The sequence below is a fragment of the Dermochelys coriacea genome, chromosome 10 (assembly GCF_009764565.3).
Source record: "Dermochelys coriacea isolate rDerCor1 chromosome 10, rDerCor1.pri.v4, whole genome shotgun sequence".
NCBI lineage: Eukaryota > Metazoa > Chordata > Testudines > Dermochelyidae > Dermochelys > Dermochelys coriacea.
In genome coordinates this window covers 71,695,192-71,712,081 of record NC_050077.1, presented here as the reverse complement: position 1 = coordinate 71,712,081, position 16,890 = coordinate 71,695,192, and the positions used below count along the sequence as shown (strand labels likewise).

The following is a 16,890-nucleotide window of genomic DNA, read 5'->3' as shown; positions in this document are numbered from 1 at the left end:
TATGAAAGGCTTCCCATGTCTCCTTAATATCCCCACTATATGTTAAGCCCTGAGATCACGCATAAGTGCACACAGTTAACTGGAGTGTTACGGTATTAAAGCATTACACAAACAAACAGGGACAGTTTTCGTAAGCTAGAAAATCCTTGAGTATGTTGTAATTAGCCAGGCTTGTTAAACTTCTTAATAAGCAATAGCTAGTAAGTGCCTATTGCCCCTGCACATGGCTGATCTTTAGATAGAGGTGCAGAAATTAGGTATTCAAAAGTGAAATGAGTTAGGGTATCTCAGGTTAGTCTGCAAAAGAGTATTTAATATTCATTGTGATAAGGAGTCTGGTCTCAGGAAAGGCCAGAGTTGGAATCAACTCAAGAGCATTCCATAGATCACATTTTCCACATTGTGACTTCAATTCAAAACTATGTCTCAGTATTCTCATGGCATGCTCCCCCCAGTCCATACACTTTTGCTTCATCCGGTTTAATGTAGTGTGCTTTTGCCATGGTTGCACTTAGCATCACAGGAAGATCTTGGTGGAAGGAGGAAAATTGTTTTCCTTAACAAGCTGGCATCTAGACCTCAGCTAAGGCTGGATGCTGGAATTTTCACTGGCACCCAATTTCCATAAGAGGCAACAGGTCAGAGTAAATCTGCAATTGACAAACAAGGAGTCCAGTAGTCTTCTGAGCATTCCTTAAATTGCTTTCTCCTGTGCTCAAGCCAATCGCTGTGGGAGCCTGGAGAAGGAGGGCAAAGCAGCTTTATGAAACACTGAATCCATGCGAGCCAGCAAAATGCAGCTGCAGCTCTTCCATTCCATTTCCAGAGCTCACCTGGATTCTGTTTTAGCCTCTCTTGGTTCTTTTCAGTAACAAACCCAGCTGGGCCTGCTGCCTTGAATTCTAGTCCACATGCAGCATTTAGGAGTTTTAAAAAGTGATCTGCAAAGGAAGTTGAAAATTTGGTCCTATACTCACGCCCCCACCGTTTTTTCTTTGTTATGATGCATTCAAGAAGGCCTGAAAGGTTTTTGCCAAACCTTTTGTTATTTTTCTACTTTAGAAATAGCAGGCGTTTCAAGTCTGTTTTTCCCTGGCTGTTGCAGAGCTTGTTGCTGTAAGCCCTCACAACCTAATTGAAATGGAGGGATGCTGAGTCTCAGAAACGATGACATTTATCCCACCTGTTAATCAGGCATTGTTACTAAATAGGTGTTAACAAAATGCAATGCAAAGCAAAGGGTTTTAGCTTTTCCTCTCTTGGCTCTTGTGGTGCATCATTTTACTACCTCTCCAGTCACCACTGAGTCTTCCAGAGCTGACACAATCCGAATTTCTAAAGCGGGAGAACAAGGAGAGGGGAAAAAAAGCAAAAAATCACGTTTTGAAGGAAAACCCCCACCTTCCAGTTTCTCTCTTGACATCATAAAGAATCAAAACAAAACAGAAATGAAAAGCAACGTCCTTTTTTTCAGGTCACCTTTAAAAGACACATTCTTTGTTCATGTGAATTTCAATGATGGTGAGAAGTGCCAGAGAAAGTTCTGCATATGGAAGACCTAATTTTGTCCACAGGACACGACAAATACAATACAAACTTCTCCCCCTGCATCCCTGACCTGGGGAGACCACAACATAGTCTTCATGACCCACTCAGTCACTGGCCTCCGCTGCCTTCCAACAATGTAGTGGTGGGTTTTGTGACGTGGACATCTGCCCACAAGAACTGGGCTGAGTTCCACAACCTCAGTTCACATAGGCCACCAAGCAGCCACGTGATGGCAACAGCTTTCACCCACAACTGACCTAGGCCACATGGGAACTGGCAGCCCAGAAGTGAAAGCTTCCATCTCTCTTTTACCAATCTTGTGAGCCATCCAGTCCCTCAAAGCAAACCCTTTAGTCAAACAATCCTTGCACTGTGGCTCTGACCGCACACTCCAATGTTCATAGAATATCAGGATTGGAAGGGACCTCAGGAGGTCATCTAGTCCAATCCCCTGCTCAAAGCAGGACCAATCCCCAACTAAATCATCCCAGCCAAGGCTTTGTCATGCCAGGCCTTAAAAACCTCTAAGGATGGACATTCCACACCCTCCCTAGGTAACCCATTCCAGTGCTTCACCACCCTCCTAGTGAAATAGTGTTTCCTTATATCCAACCTAGACCTCCCCCCGCTGCAACTTGAGACCACTGCTCCTTGTTCTGTCATCTGCCACCACTGAGAACAGCCTAGCTCCATCCTTTTCTGTTAACCCTGTTCTGTCCAGATACCACCCTGGTGACAACTGAGTCTGAAGACTCCCTCTTCTCATCCTAACCCCATCCCAAGCCAGTACAGCTGAGCTCTCCACGTCAGCATTGCTGCTGCGCTTGTTCTCTAGGGAATGCTGTTGGGTTCTTTCTAAGGCCAGCTGCTGGTTATCACACCAAGAAAAGCAGCTGATTAGTTACTGCTTTTTTGATACAATTATCTACTGAAAACGGCGAGCGCATCAGAGAGCGTTATCTTTAGAAAGAGAGAGCCCAAAAGTAAAGGTTAAGAGGGCAGACAAAAACTACTACCCCTTCAAGATTTAGTGTAATACATAATGGAATGTTCCCTGCTTGAGACCCACAGCCTTTTCTTCAACTCTGGTGCTTGGTTTCATCTGTTGGGCTATAAATGATTCATGGACTTTTTAAAAAAAGTATCATGGAACTAAGTCAGAATCTGTACTCGGAGGATTGTGAGGCAGCCTGGTGCAGTGCTGAGTGGCTCCTGGTCCCTCTCTTTTCCTCCTGGGCCAGGCCGCTCCTTTGTGGAGGAGGGGAGGAAGAAGTCCTCAGGGTTTGAGATTTTTTTTCCTCTGACATTGCAGGCTATTTGCTGGGCAGAGCTGCCTTCCTGCACCCCAGGCCTGAAAAGCTCATCACCGAGGACTCAAGCTCAGTCTGTTAGCAGCACAGGGAACAAACTAGCTCCTGATATTCTCCCAATCTCAAGAACATCTCCCATCTCCACTGAATCATTACGGCAGCAAGTTACTCCTCCTCAGGAATGCCTCATGGCTTCCCCAGTGTCAGATATTGACAGTGTTTCCTCTTTTCCCATGGGACAGCAGTAGTTTCTAAATATCTACCCCGGAACATCACAGACTCTCCCTGCAAGGGAGTTAAGAACTATTACATCCTACATATTATTACAAATGAGGAAACACAGGAGCAGAGACTTACCACTACATGGTAACCAGGTTACATGGTTATCTACTGGCAGAGCTGAGAAGAAAACCCAGAACTTCCAGTCTAGCCTACTACATCACACTCCTTTCGAAACGCAGCCCCTGATCTAGGAAAATCAACACCACCTCTAAGCCTGGCGATATTTACTGCTTTCTGAGCATATGCCCGCGCATACACCCCCTGCACCATCACTGAAGAACATCTATCTCACTTCTCACTACAAACCTCTGCCATCCCAATGAAGGAGATGGACCTTCCAAGACAGATGAGGTGTCTCTGCTCTACTACAGTGAACTGAGCATGGTGAAGCACCAAATCCTCATTCAAAAGAGATGGGAAGAGTCAGTCCTCATTCAAAAGAGAGGAGAAAATCAGTAGACAGAGAACCCATCCCTTACTCTGTTCATCAGAAAGAGGGGTTCAGCCAAGGATGGGTTTGGAAGCTAAGACCCCTCTCCCTTGTGTCACGCATGGATCCTGGAGGGAAGCAGAAAGGCTGAATTCTCCCGTAATTCTGCCTGGGAGGGCCGACCCCAAGATCTCTCTCACTCTTCAGTGCTTTCAAGGGAATGAAAGAGCCCAGTGAGGCAGATTTCAGTCCACACTCTGGGTACGTCTACACTGCACGTAAACCTGTGATTGAGCCTGTAAATGCATCCAATGAAGTGAGCTGTAGCTCACGAAAGCTTATGCTCTAATAAATTTGTTAGTCTCTAAGGTGCCACAAGTACTCCTTTTCTTTCTGTGATTGAGCCTAACCCACCTTGCGTCTCAACTGCAATTGTGCTAACCCAGGACTTGGATCCAGGGTCCCAGGACCCTGCAGGGCTAGAGGGTCCAAGCTTGAGTTAAGCCAGGATCCAAATCCTATTGCTTTGCAGTGTAGATGCAGCCCCGCTTAGTCAGTCGCCAGTATCCCACAATTCCATGGGACAACTTCCTTAGTCCTCTCTATCCCAACAGTCCGCAATCCACTCCATTGAAAATGGAAGCGACACCCTCTTTGCAAACAGCAGCAGCAGTCCAGGTCAGCATTAACCCATCTTTCTGATCACCCCTCTGCAAGCACGCTATCAAAGAGCCTCCTCGGTTTGCAATGGAGAGTGAACTGATCAAACCCTTTGCAAAGTGAGCTGCTTCCTGGTAACATGCAGGGCGGAGAGTAAAGTTTTCCCACAGTGCACCACAGTCCTAGCGCTAGAGTGACCATATTTTGGGGGAGGGACAAGGCACTAGGGACTCTGGGATATGGTTACTTTGACTTGGATCTGTATACTGCAGTGTGGACACCACAGCCCTAGGTTCGAGCATGGGTTAAAAAAGTTTTAACATAGCCTTAAAATGCAATGTAGATGCTCAAGCCCAGGGTTCCCTAACACAGGTCAGCCGACTCGAGTCCCACTAACCCTAGGCTTACACTGCAGTATAGACATACCCGCTGTCTCTTGCTGGCTGGGTACTAAAGTTTCCCATGCTGTGGGTCTTAGTCCATACTACCTTAGAAAGATGGTGGCTTCTCTCCAGCTTTGGGCCCAGCTGTTGCACATCTCAGGCTGCTGGTGTTCCCTCTGTCTCCTAAAAGTGACCCCCTTTGTTGACAGAAGATGTTTCCACTTCTCCAAAATCTGCTATCAATTCAAATTTGTGACATGTTTGGGAAACTCAAGCCAACAGGGTTCAAGCTTGGGAGATGTCTGGAAGGGGATTCTTAGAAGATAAACAGTATTAGATGCTTCAGATACTATGGTGATGAGGGTGGTATAAGAACCTGAACAGAATAGAGCTCCCAAGAGTCATTCACAGATTAACAGGGTCAAGATAAACTGACTTTAAGCATGGGATGGAATTTTCCTCCAAGATGCATTGGCAAGGACCTTGTTGCCCTCCTCTGAAGCAATAAGTGTGGAGCTTCTGTTGGGTTCACATAGCGAGGGTATCATGAGAGTGCAAACATAGCGTGCATATGTGGAGTGGGGAATTGCTGGACCTTGGTTGTTTTCATCTTCTCCCATGTTTTTGACCATGTCCTGCCAGAGGAGGCACATGGGGTAGAGCAAGAAGCAGGTTCAGTTACTTTCCCCCATAGGTATCTGGTCCAGTCCTCCTGTTCACATCTTGACTCTCAGCTGAGTCAGGCTGATTCTTGCATTTTAAAGTTCTTTTTCACGGAGGAGGAACAGAATAGCCCAGACTAGATGGAAATCACACAGCCAGTATAAATGTCTTGTGACACATACTTGGCTGGGATCAGACAGAAGAAAAGGAGCATGACGGTCAGCTTTGTTTTTTTCTATTGCCAATGAAAATCACGGACTGGCAGCACCACCTAGTATTAGACATTGTATTTCTATCCTTCTGCAAAGGCATGTTGGATAGTTTGGGACACCACACGCAACTCTGACAATGTACCTCAATCTTGACCTGCAGCATTCTCTGCTATTCCAGTCCTGAGCTACTACATAGCCTTGTCAATGAACATTAATCTTGATCTACAGCCTCAACCCACTGTTCCACATTTGGGTCCCCACACAGTTCCAATCCCCAGCACTTTCTGCTACGGCAGTCCCAGACCCTTTCCTGAGCAGAAACTGACAGTTTCTTTCGAGGCTGTCTGATGTTGACAGATGTCCATTATACACTGGGATCAGATCCACCAAACTCACTTTCACTGTCGATTTAAGACATATTTGAACTCAATGTGTCATATATAGTAGTCTCCTGGAAGGTGAAAATTCAACACTTACCTATCTCTTTAAAAGAGTTCCTTTCTCAATCGCCTGCAATGTCTGCATGCTGTCAGATGTGGTGTCTTTGGGGGATGAGTATCTTTGGAGTTATTCTGGCATTGCTGAGCATACACACTATTGCTTGAACACTTTTAAATATGCAAACCTCTCTGGCACCAATTGATCAGGAAATGTGTCCTGGGAAGCACAAGGCAACTATGCAGTTACTGCTGCATTCTGTGGGGCATTGGACAGCACAGCATCAATCCACGTTGGCTTTCATCTGCTTATGCGAATGTACAGCTGTTCCAAAGACCCCAAAATATTGCCAGAAACTTATGGCAGCAAAACCAAAATGCATTCTTGATCCAAAATATCTCTGACTGCACTTATGTACCAAACACAAAGACCACACAAGAAGTTGCAAGCAGAAAAGCCACCTTTAACAGTTTGCCCAGAATAACAAACTCACCTGTCATGATGTTTGGAACACTGGCACACCATTGGCAAGTGGTCATTGTTATTATTTATTAGCAGTATTGCTGTAGTGTCGACACACAGGCTTCAATCAGGGATCAGAGCTAGGTACACACAGACCAGCAGCAATACAGCACCATGCATTCAACACGTCATGTTAGGATGACATGCCAGCCCTAAAAGATGCTGCAGGACACTTTATTTCTTACCTACTCAGCTCAAAGAGTGCGACCATCCTAATTTATTCATTTGGAGATAATCCCAGTAAAATCACGGCAGGTGGCACACAGCCCTAGTTTTACTTCTGTTTCTATGGGACTGACACTGCCTTTAATAGAGTTGGTCAAATAGGTTAAAAAATAAAAATAAAAAAATCACAGTTGTTATTACTAAAAGCACAGATTTCAGGTGCATTCATGGGCTCTGATTCTTATTACTCATGAGTATGTGTACAGCTCACAGATACGCAGAAAAATATTCCTAAACCCCAAAACTGTTAGCACTAATGATTCTCTATGCAAAAATGTGTTACAAAACTTTGTTATCTACCACTGTCATGGTTATAGGGCTAGCTGCACCCCTGCCCCTTTCAAGTCTCTCTGAATGCAGCCACCTCAGGTATCAGGTCTCTTGCCCTACCTGTCTCAGGGTAAACTCTGGTAATTCTCCCACAATGCCCCTTATACCAATTGCCGATCACCCTGGATTTTGGGTACCTACCTTTCTTCCTTTCGGGAACCTTTGACCAGTGATACAATGACCAACAGCCTCTTAAAACAAAGTGGTTTTACTTAGCAGCTACAACAGAGCGTTACACAAAAATGACTTAAAACAACCACCACCATCTTGTAATGGCAACCCAGGGTTAACTTCTTCAGCCATGCTGGCAGGCTCTGGTTTCTGAGTGCGACTCCCAGTCCAGGTCTCTCTGACTCCCCTAGAGAGAGTCTCTGACTGTCTCTATATCAACCACTCATCCCTCCCTTTGTCTTCCTGGGTTCTTTAGCAAGTGTACATGAGTCCTGCTCACTCCCCTTGTTCAGACCAGTTTGTGGGCTGCCCAGAGATCCAGCTAGAGCCATTAAAGCTACTGGCTCTGGTATTGTCTCTTAATGACTCTTAAGTGCATGCTGTTAGGTGACTATTAGACCTGGCCTTCTGCTTGCTACAGGTGAGTAGGCTCTGCTACCCAGACAGATCCCTAGGGTGAAATATCCATCCCCATATATGGTACAGAAACAACATGCTAGTGACTGACCCAGTACAGTAGTAGTAATTGTTCAATAGCACCTTTACGTTGGTCATCTTCACTATTTTCCTGTTTAAAAACTTTCAGTCATCCAATCAGAGCACAGAAACAATACCATGGACCAATCACACAACACAATAATGAATATTTGAAGCAAATTGTTCCAGAAAAAAGGCACAATGTGCTGAAAGGTATCCACTGAAACCATGACAGGTTTCAGAGTAGCAGCTGTCTTAGTCTGTATTTGCAAAAAGAAAAGGAGTACTTGTGGCACCTTAGAGACTAACAAATTTATTTGAGCATAAGCTTTCGTGAGCTACAGCTCACTTCATTGGATGCAGTGAGCTGTAGCTCACGAAAGCTTGTGCTCAAATAAATTTATTAGTCTCTAAGGTGCCACTGAAACCATTGGGCAAATCCCTATGAATAACCCACATGTTCTCAGAAACCAGAATCAGGTCGCATATGAGTCACTAACCCCAAAATGAATCATTTAACCAGCTCTCACAATGAATTCCCTTGCTTTGTTCAGAACAACCAGGATTCGCACCTGCTGATTAGTCAGCAGTTACAGTTACTAGTTCAAAACTGATATCGAAGTTCAAAAATAATTGTCTTGTACTTGACATTTTGCTTTAGTGCTAGAAAGATCATCATATTTACTTGTCAAGGAAATACTCTGCCATATATTTACCAGGGTGGGAGAACTAGTTCTTTCAAAGTAAGAACTGAAATAAGTCTTAACCCAAAAACCAAATCAAGCCCTGGAAAAACTCAATTAACAGGGTGTTTTAGATTTCTGTTCTGCCTTTAGTCTTCCTGACTTACAGTTGAGTCCTGGTCCCTGTGAAGTCAATAGCAAAGCACCCAGTGATTCGAACAAAAGCAGGAGGAGATCACTCACTGGATGGAAGCAAACACACCGAACTCCTATGCGTAAAGACCACTCTTGTGGTATATCCAAGTTGGTGAAATCCAGAACTAAACAGTTAATCAGGAGATGAATCTCCCATTCTGAGATTCCAGCAACACTAGAGAAGCTCCACAACTGAACCTCTGAAAGGTCTTTATCTGGTCTTCTGCCACTTGTTTCTTTCCTGGCATTAAATGGTGAACAGTTCCTGTGTAAGACAAGTGCTAAGGAGGATAACCTAAATTTTTGACAGGTTTCAGAGTTGCAGCTGTGTTAGTCTGTATCCGCAAAAATAACAGGAGTACTTGTGGCACCTTAGAGACTAACAAATTTATTTGAGCATAAGCTTTTGTGGGCTAAAACCCACTTCATCGGATGCATGCAGTGGAAAATACAGTAGGATTTCTGAGCATCTGACAGAATGAAATGGCCATATATTGACTCAAATCCATCCTTGGGATAAAGCCACCAAAGCTAATAGAGTTACATCATGGATGGATATGAACCATTGTCTGTACAGATCAATAAGAGCACAGATGGCTGAAAACACAGCTGACTGAGAAGTGGTTACTCTGGGGAATTTAATGTACCACTAACCATCACGGCAACACTAAAGAGATTGTCGTAGCAGGAGTCTATTTGCACACAGAGCAGCAGCAATAAACAATATGTTGGGAGCTCAGGATGCAGAGACAAGAGGGGATAAAGCTGTGGAACTTGAGAGTTAGCCCAAAGAGCTGGAGGGTGGAGGAGAGGAGAACCTATTTTCTCTTTAAAGTGGCTGAATTCATTTTCTTGTGACTTGTTAAACTTTTCTATCAATTGATCAGCGCCTGGAGGCATCAGTAAATATTGAGGTAACAAGGACTCCTTGGCTCATTACTTAAGCCACAGCTGGAACGGTTCAAAGTATTAAACAAAAATGAAGTCACCCTTCTTCCTTTCACGTGCTCCTCTCTCGGCTCCTTCAAGCCTGTGTTTAAAGCTTGACTGCTGTATTGAGGGCTCTTTATCCTCTGCTGATGCCAGGGCTTACCTCGTGAGATCTGCAGCTTGCACTGGGTATAAATCGAAATGGAGGGATGATGCTCCACTGCAGTTAGCTGACAGAGGCAGGGGTTCCTTTGCAGCTTGCCCTGTCCCTGCCCAGTGGACAAAGTAGGAGGCTGGGAGCATGGAGAACTTAGGGGCGGGGTGGGGAAAGGAAGCAAGTAGTGGGGCTTTCTTGAAAGGAGCTTTATTGGTTTCTCTGGGATGGCATGCTGATCAGTGCTAATGGCCTCCTAGATCAACAAAATAGTAGTCAGAGTTTCTGAGTTCGCTCTTTTGCAGTTTAGGGAAACAGAGCTGGACAGAGTGCAGGCAAGTGCCTGTGAAAGCTTCCTGATCATGCTCTGCCAGCAGTGCAGACCTGACCTGCACCACCCTCTCCTGTTCCACACAGCTCTGCCCATGCACCTACCGGGCCACTAGCTCACACTACTGATGTCTCAGTAACCATGAAGTCCTAATACAAGTATTAGTGATCCGCCACCAGATACAAAAAAACCCAAACCCATCAGCAAGCACAATGAGAACCCCCGCTGCTTCTTTCAAGCGCTAAGACACAACTATGCTTGTCTGGGGTTCACAGTTTCCAAAATACATTGAGGTCATGGGAATTCAGATGCTTGGAGAAATCAGCTTCCATGGACATACAGATGGACTGAAGACTGACCATAACTGGGCCATAATGTCAGGCTACAGTAATTGATGATCAGGTCCCAGCTGGCAGCATTACTGATCTGTGAACCCAACCAGGGTACTGACACACTGAACAAAGGGAAAGATTGGGGTGAGCTCCCATTGGCTGCATGCTTCCAGCATGCCTGGGGGAAGTTGGGGGTATGGCACCCAGTGTAGCAGTGAGTTGGTCAGCCTCTGTCTGAGGTTGTGAATCATGCCCACTCCCCCCAGAGGAGCACATCCCCTCCTCTCTGGATACACTGGCACAGGGTCTGGAGTGGGAGAGAGCCTGAAGGGCACCCTGGGCTCAACAAGACCTTTTTGCTGTCAAACCCAGCACCCATTCACCAGGCACAGAGATACTGTAATTAGAAGCACAGGCAGAAACCTGCTCATGGCGCCCATGCAATGAGTGTGTTTAAAAGTCAGCTCAGGTCATGAGAGAGGCAGACTGATGCCAGACCATGGTACTTTATTTTGCTCACTGGGGGCCAGTGTGAGACCATCAGAACTTCCTCGGGCCTTTTCAGGAGAGTTACAGTGAAACCGCTCCTGCAACACCCCACTGCTGTCAGTTCCAGTATCTCCCATCCAGCACCGTTCTGTAGCTCCTCCCCTCCTTTCGCATACGCACACATGGACACGGACAGGTTGGTGTAGTGGTGGTGAGAGCGTTATGAAAATGACAACTCCCACTGACAGCCTCATAGGCACAGCTGTCACCATCTCTCTCATTTACCAAGCCTGAAAATTCATGGAGAGTCTCAACTCAAGCCCTGGGGCAGCTGAGACATTTGTCCACTTAGACAAAGATGGGGAAAAGGCTGAGTAAAACAAGGTTACCTTCATCCCCACTCTAAACGCCATTCGCAGCTGTCAGCTTAACGGGATAACTCTTCCGGATGGAGGATCCTTATTGGGACATCTGCTCTGGCACATGCACATGTAGAGCTGAGGCAAGCTTCAGAGACCCAGATAAAACGATGAACTAAGAGCCACTCTTTCGTCCGTCCTCCAGCAAAGGAGCCCGTCTTTGTAAGCCCTTAAATTGCCTGTTGGCCTGCTGTGTCTCAGAGAGGGAGGTCATTGGAGATAAGTGCTGATGGGTGGCTGGAAATCATTAGCTATTCAGACACGTAGTCAGCAGAGCCACAGTTCTATGAGAAGACCGGCCTCCCAACCAACATGGGTGACAGAGCCAAGCATCAGAGCTGAGCACTTTTCACACCAGAACAGCAAATTCCCCTCCCAACCAAAAACCTGTACCCAGAATGCATAATTAAGCAGTAAAGTATGGGAGGCGTCAGTTTCACCTTTTCTTTATTTTGTCTTCAAAGAACAGACCTGATGCAGGTGTTTCGTTAGAAAATAAAGTGTTTATTAAGAAACTAGACATTGAATACCCCTATAGTCTCCGTGAAAAAGGGACTGTCCCATTTCCATAGCACAAGATGATAGTTATGGCAAGATAAGAATGCTCGGGGATGGAGGACTCTGACAGGAAATGAGGTAATGATTTACAATAATTAAAAAAAAAATCCTTAGATTTGCTACTTAAAGCCACCAATTGCAAATGACTGTGACCGGCTGTCATTTTCAGCAGTGAGGAACCAGAGACTTTTAGATGGTGTTTAAATAACTGAGACATCAATCACAGTGGGGAGAACTGTTTTAAATTTTTCCGTACGGTCAGGGGGGACAACTTCTGAGCAGAGATGGGCCTGAGCTGCAAAATTCTACAGTCCTCCAACAGGGCATTTGGAGACAAGGCTCTGGGTCCGGCCCACACATCTCTAAGTCTGACACATACAGTTAAGAGCAGAATCCCCTGAGCAGTGCAAGGGGAGAGGACTACGAGGCTGAGCAGTTCATCCTGAACAAGACATCCCCAAATGGGATGGGCAAATTTCAGAATATGGGGAGTTCAGTTTGGACAAGCACCCAGCTGTTAGCTGCTTTTCTGAAGCATCTCCTAACTCTCTGAATCTTCATAATCGAGGTGGAAATAATGAAAGCAACGGGTCATCTCCTCGAACTTTTCCCGCCTCTCTTGCTCCAATTTGGGCTGGAAATTTCATGGGATATTACCCTTCAGTTCAAGTTTTGGTTATGGGTCCTTATGTGATCTGCACTGAATTCTCCCAATTCTAATGCAGCTGCCCCTTCGTGCGTATGCATCAATTTAAAACAAACTGCCACCATTTCTCTTCTATTATACTTCATATTTTTATGCATGAGAACCAGTAAAAGAAGCAAGAGAATGGAATGTTCAGTGGAGCGTCCCTGTGTGGAGTTCGAGAACATTCCTGCAATCTCCAGGAATGTTCCACACGCGGCACTCATGAAGGGCAGGGCAATGGAACATCCCGTTCTTACACTTCTGCTCAATGCTGGCTGAGGGGGAACCTTCTCGCTTCCCAGTGGCAGCAACCTATTAAGGCTGGTGATGATAAGCATCGTCTCAGGCCATGGACGGAGGCAAGCAAGTTAACTGACTGGTGAGGGAGCTCACAGTTTGCAACTCCTGCCAGAAAGGGATCTGACCAAACCTGGATCCTCCTCCTTGAAAACCTGTCTCATGTTTATAGGTTTTCAGTGGTGTCTGTGAGCACATCTTCCTTTCCCATACACACTCTCTCCAGAGCATCCAAGGAGAGACCCATCCCAGGCCAGTCCAGATTGTGAGTTGCCGTTAAGGCAGTCATCTTCTCGTGAGGGTAGGATCAAAGGTTTTATTTTTCTATCTGAGAGGCTGAGGACGGAGTAAAGCAAGAGAAAAAAACATACAAATATTGACCAGAGAACAGGATCAATATTTCTGTTTATGCCACCAAAGAAGCAACAGAATGTTTATTTTTCATTCCCTTCAGTTTGTCTGCCTTGAGCTGATCGTTCTGTGTACATGACTGGATTACACTACATCTCTACCTCAGTGAGGAAGGAGGGGAGGGAAAAAGGCCCATGGGTTCACTGACTGGGGCCAGCATGTGTCTGATATGCTTTTTCTCTTGGCTTGCTGCCCTAGTCCTGGCAAGGTCACCAACCATTCTACACCACTGATGTTCCATCCATGTGGGAAGTCCAGGAACCTCCTCAGATAAGCTCATCATTCCAGGAGTAGGGAGAGACCAAAGCACAACAATGATACGGTCAGCGCCAAAGAGCTGTTCTAACACACACAAACGAGAAAAGCCTCGTAGGACAGCTGTATGTCAAAAATAACCACATTCTCTCCTGTCAGAGAAGTAAGATTTTTATTCCTACCCATCTTCACTTTCAACATCGTTTTCTGTGCAAAAACTGGGAGCAGAGGGCTTCCTTTGTTCTTACCAAGAGTCTTCGCTCTGCATTAGTATCTTCCAGGATCCCACATCTCCGCTCGCCCTGGGAGACCTCCCATGGTGTTGCTACAAGAAAAGATGATGGCGGCATTCGCTGGGTGTTGTGAAGACACAAGCTTACAAGGAGAACTCCAAGCAAGGAGGACGTGACTAACAGTATCAGTTTGGTTGTTTCAAGCAAAAGTGCAATTATTTACTGTGTCCTTAGGATGACTCCTTTAAATTGGGCTTTACATTTTCTTTATTTGATCTCATTGTGGCTGTGGGGCCTTGCAGGAACATGTAACAAACACAGCGACTATTGGAGGAAAAGAACAACCCTGATATCTGGTGACAGACAACCACATGTTTCGGTTGGCTTTAACGTGTGTACCGACGGGGCTGCAGAGTCCTACTAGAAGGCCTTGATCCGTACAGAGCACGCTCATTGCTTCCCACCGCTCTGAGGACACAGCCTATAAACTTGGCATCAGAACAGGGACCTTTAAGGAGTTTTTAAAAGCCATGACGTCCTTTGCTGAAATAAACACTGACATCCTCAACATAAATGCCTTGGTTAAGAGGTTTGGAATGTCCAGGGAGGCTTATTGGATTCAACATAATTTCTCTGAAACCTGAAAGAAAAACAAAAAACAGAAAAAAGAAAAAAGCAAAATAAAGTAAACGAAAAAACAAAAAAGAGCAAAACTAGAAAAAAAGAGAGAGATACCGACACACATATAATTATTTAAAAAGAATCAAATGAATAACCAGCAAACGGCTGTAGTTAAATTAAAGTCAAACTGCCCTCTCTTTGCCGGGCCTAGCTGGGTATCTCGGTCCATAAGGGAAAGACAGAGGCTTCAGGAGGTACATGATTGTGACAGGGAAGAGGGGTGGTGCATGTGCTCTGTGAATTATTTTCCCAACAGATTCACATTAGTTAGAGATGGTATAGGCCTATTAGTTCAAACCTAGTCCATCTCCTATGGGGAGGGAGATGGGGGGGGAGATATCTCCCTGCTGCGGTGTCCCCAGTCTAGCTTTGAAAAGCTAAAGCACAAGAGCTCCCGCTACTATTCCTCTGACATCCTTTCACAGCCTCATTGATTTTATTGCCCAGCCTGTCCCCTCAGTCTCAAGGGCTATACTCTGAGGGGATCACTTGTACGTGAATCGCCTCCTTCCCGCCTGGAAGGCTAATCTGTGGGTGTAGGGTCTGCCCTGGTCAGGTCAGAAGGAAGAGTGTGTGGGACAGGGAAGGCATACATCATCCCTCCTTCAGTCCCAAGGCGTCTACCAGGCAAAAACAGCAGCCTTGGGTTGTCATTTCTGCACAGTGCCCCCTCCCTGGGCTGGCTCAGCCTCCAAGAGTCCCTGCTACTGTGACTCCAATGGAGCCACCATCACCGATTTGGCCTATTCCAGGCGCTAGGGGGAACTAACCTCCTCTGTTCCTGATGGAACAATGTGTAGGAATCTCCATGGGAGAAACCTGGTGATTTCCTGTCCCAGAGCCCTCTCCTGTGAATCTGAACAAGGGTGCCAGAGTAGCAGCCGTGTTAGTCTGTATTCGCAAAAAAAGAAAAGGAGTACTTGTGGCATCTTAGAGACTAACAAATTTATTTGCATAATTTATTTATATGCAACATCCTATGAAGCGAGCTGCAGCTCACGAAAGCTTATGCTCAAATAAATTTGTTAGTCTCTAAGGTGCCACAAGTACTCCTCTTCTTTTTTTGTGAACAAGAGTGGGAGGGCACGTTCTGGGTCACTGTTAGGACACTTTTCCAATGGTCATCCTAAACTTTGCTTTGCTTAGTTCTACCCTTCTGATGTCTAGCCCCATGTACCTCCCTCTTTGGTGCTTAAACCTGGAGGTACTTGCAAAGAATTCCTGTGTCTGCCCTTCCACTGTCATCTAGCCAAGCCAATTTTTCATTTCTTTCTGTGGACTCCCATTGATAATATTCCTGTAACATGGAGGCAGCCACAATGGAATGAGATGGGCAGGAGCAAGGATGGTCGATGTCGTCGGAGGTAGGTAGTTCCTGAGCTACAGCTGAGTTGCTGTCAATGAAGCTTAGGCAAAGAGGGTGCAAAAGTAGCTTATAGGCCACCTTTGGTGCCTTCCTAATCCTAGGTCCATCAGGCTGCCAGTCTGGTCAATAATGACCATTAATGCTGCCTCAGGCTCATATATCTATGCCAGCTACTCCTGAGCAGTTCCAGCAGCTGGGAATCACTGGGATACCTTTGCCCCACCTGAAGGGTGCAAGTGCTGCTCTAGCCACTCTACACAACTCAAGGATTCCCCTGGGCAGGGAATCCTCAAACTAACTGCTGAAGCCAGGTTTGGGACTGCTACTACCAGAGCAGCCAGTGTGCAGAGGAGAACCTATCCCTTTGATTGCAACATGCAGGGTGACCTCTACTAGATCAGACATGAGAGGGACAGGAACAGATGGTCTGTGCTCACTAAGCCCTGAATCCAAGCCAGACAGCAAAAAATCATCTCTTTTAATTGTAAAATGCAGTTCTACCCTGAAAAGCATCTTTATAAAACTGGCCCCTTTTTCCTCAACGGATCCCTACATTCATGTAGCAGTCAGACCTGCTGGCTTTGCAGACAAAAATAATTTTTAACTATCTGTTATTGCTGTTGGCCTTGCAGAATGGACATGTCTTTGGGACAGCGAGCTAGATTCAATTATCATAACCAAAATTGTTAACCAAGTTCCAGCAGCAGAATCTTCATTCCTGGTGAGAAAGATCCCAGCTTGGTTGACAGTTAGAAAAGAATGTGTAAACTGAGCAAGCTTATTATCAGAGTCATTGGCAGACAATAAACATGGCACCCTAGAATGGCATTTTTACGCAGTCACTTTTCAGAGTATAACTGCACTTTAAATTCACTGGCGGATCGCTGGAAGAGTCAACTTTCAATAAAAGCAAGTGTCTCTGCAGAGTTCTGGTCTCTGCTTTATTTTATTGCAAAACCAGTGTGTGCAGCAGACCCAAAGCCTGCTAGGCACCAAGACTCTCAAGCAAGAGACACATGAAAAATCAGCCAGGCCAGGAGTTGGAAAGTCCTAGTGCTTCATTCAATTAGCATCAATCAGTGGTAAGATCTGCCAGCACAACTGGAGGCTTCAAAGCTCTCCATAGACGATAAGTAAAAGAGCAAGAATGCTGGGTCTGCATGGGATGGGAGCCAATTTGGGTCTGATAGGTGGCATGTGCCTCTTACTGGGAGACA

General features: G+C 45.6%; 1 protein-coding gene across 3 annotated transcripts in view; it reads right to left on the bottom strand.

The window, feature by feature from the left end:
• Positions 1 to 16,890, bottom strand: part of NTRK3 (neurotrophic receptor tyrosine kinase 3) — a 326,588-nt gene that overhangs the window by 75,410 nt on the left and 234,288 nt on the right. Inside the window, exon 14 of one of the 3 annotated variants that reach the window (XM_038420118.2) lies at positions 13,549 to 14,266. The exons of the other annotated variants lie outside the window; for them this stretch is intronic. Within the exon in view, the coding sequence (XP_038276046.2) occupies positions 14,148 to 14,266 (119 nt within the window). The 3' untranslated portion in view covers positions 13,549 to 14,147. Of the gene's footprint in view, positions 1 to 13,548; positions 14,267 to 16,890 lie in introns of those variants that run through there. 3 annotated transcript variants of the gene reach the window in all.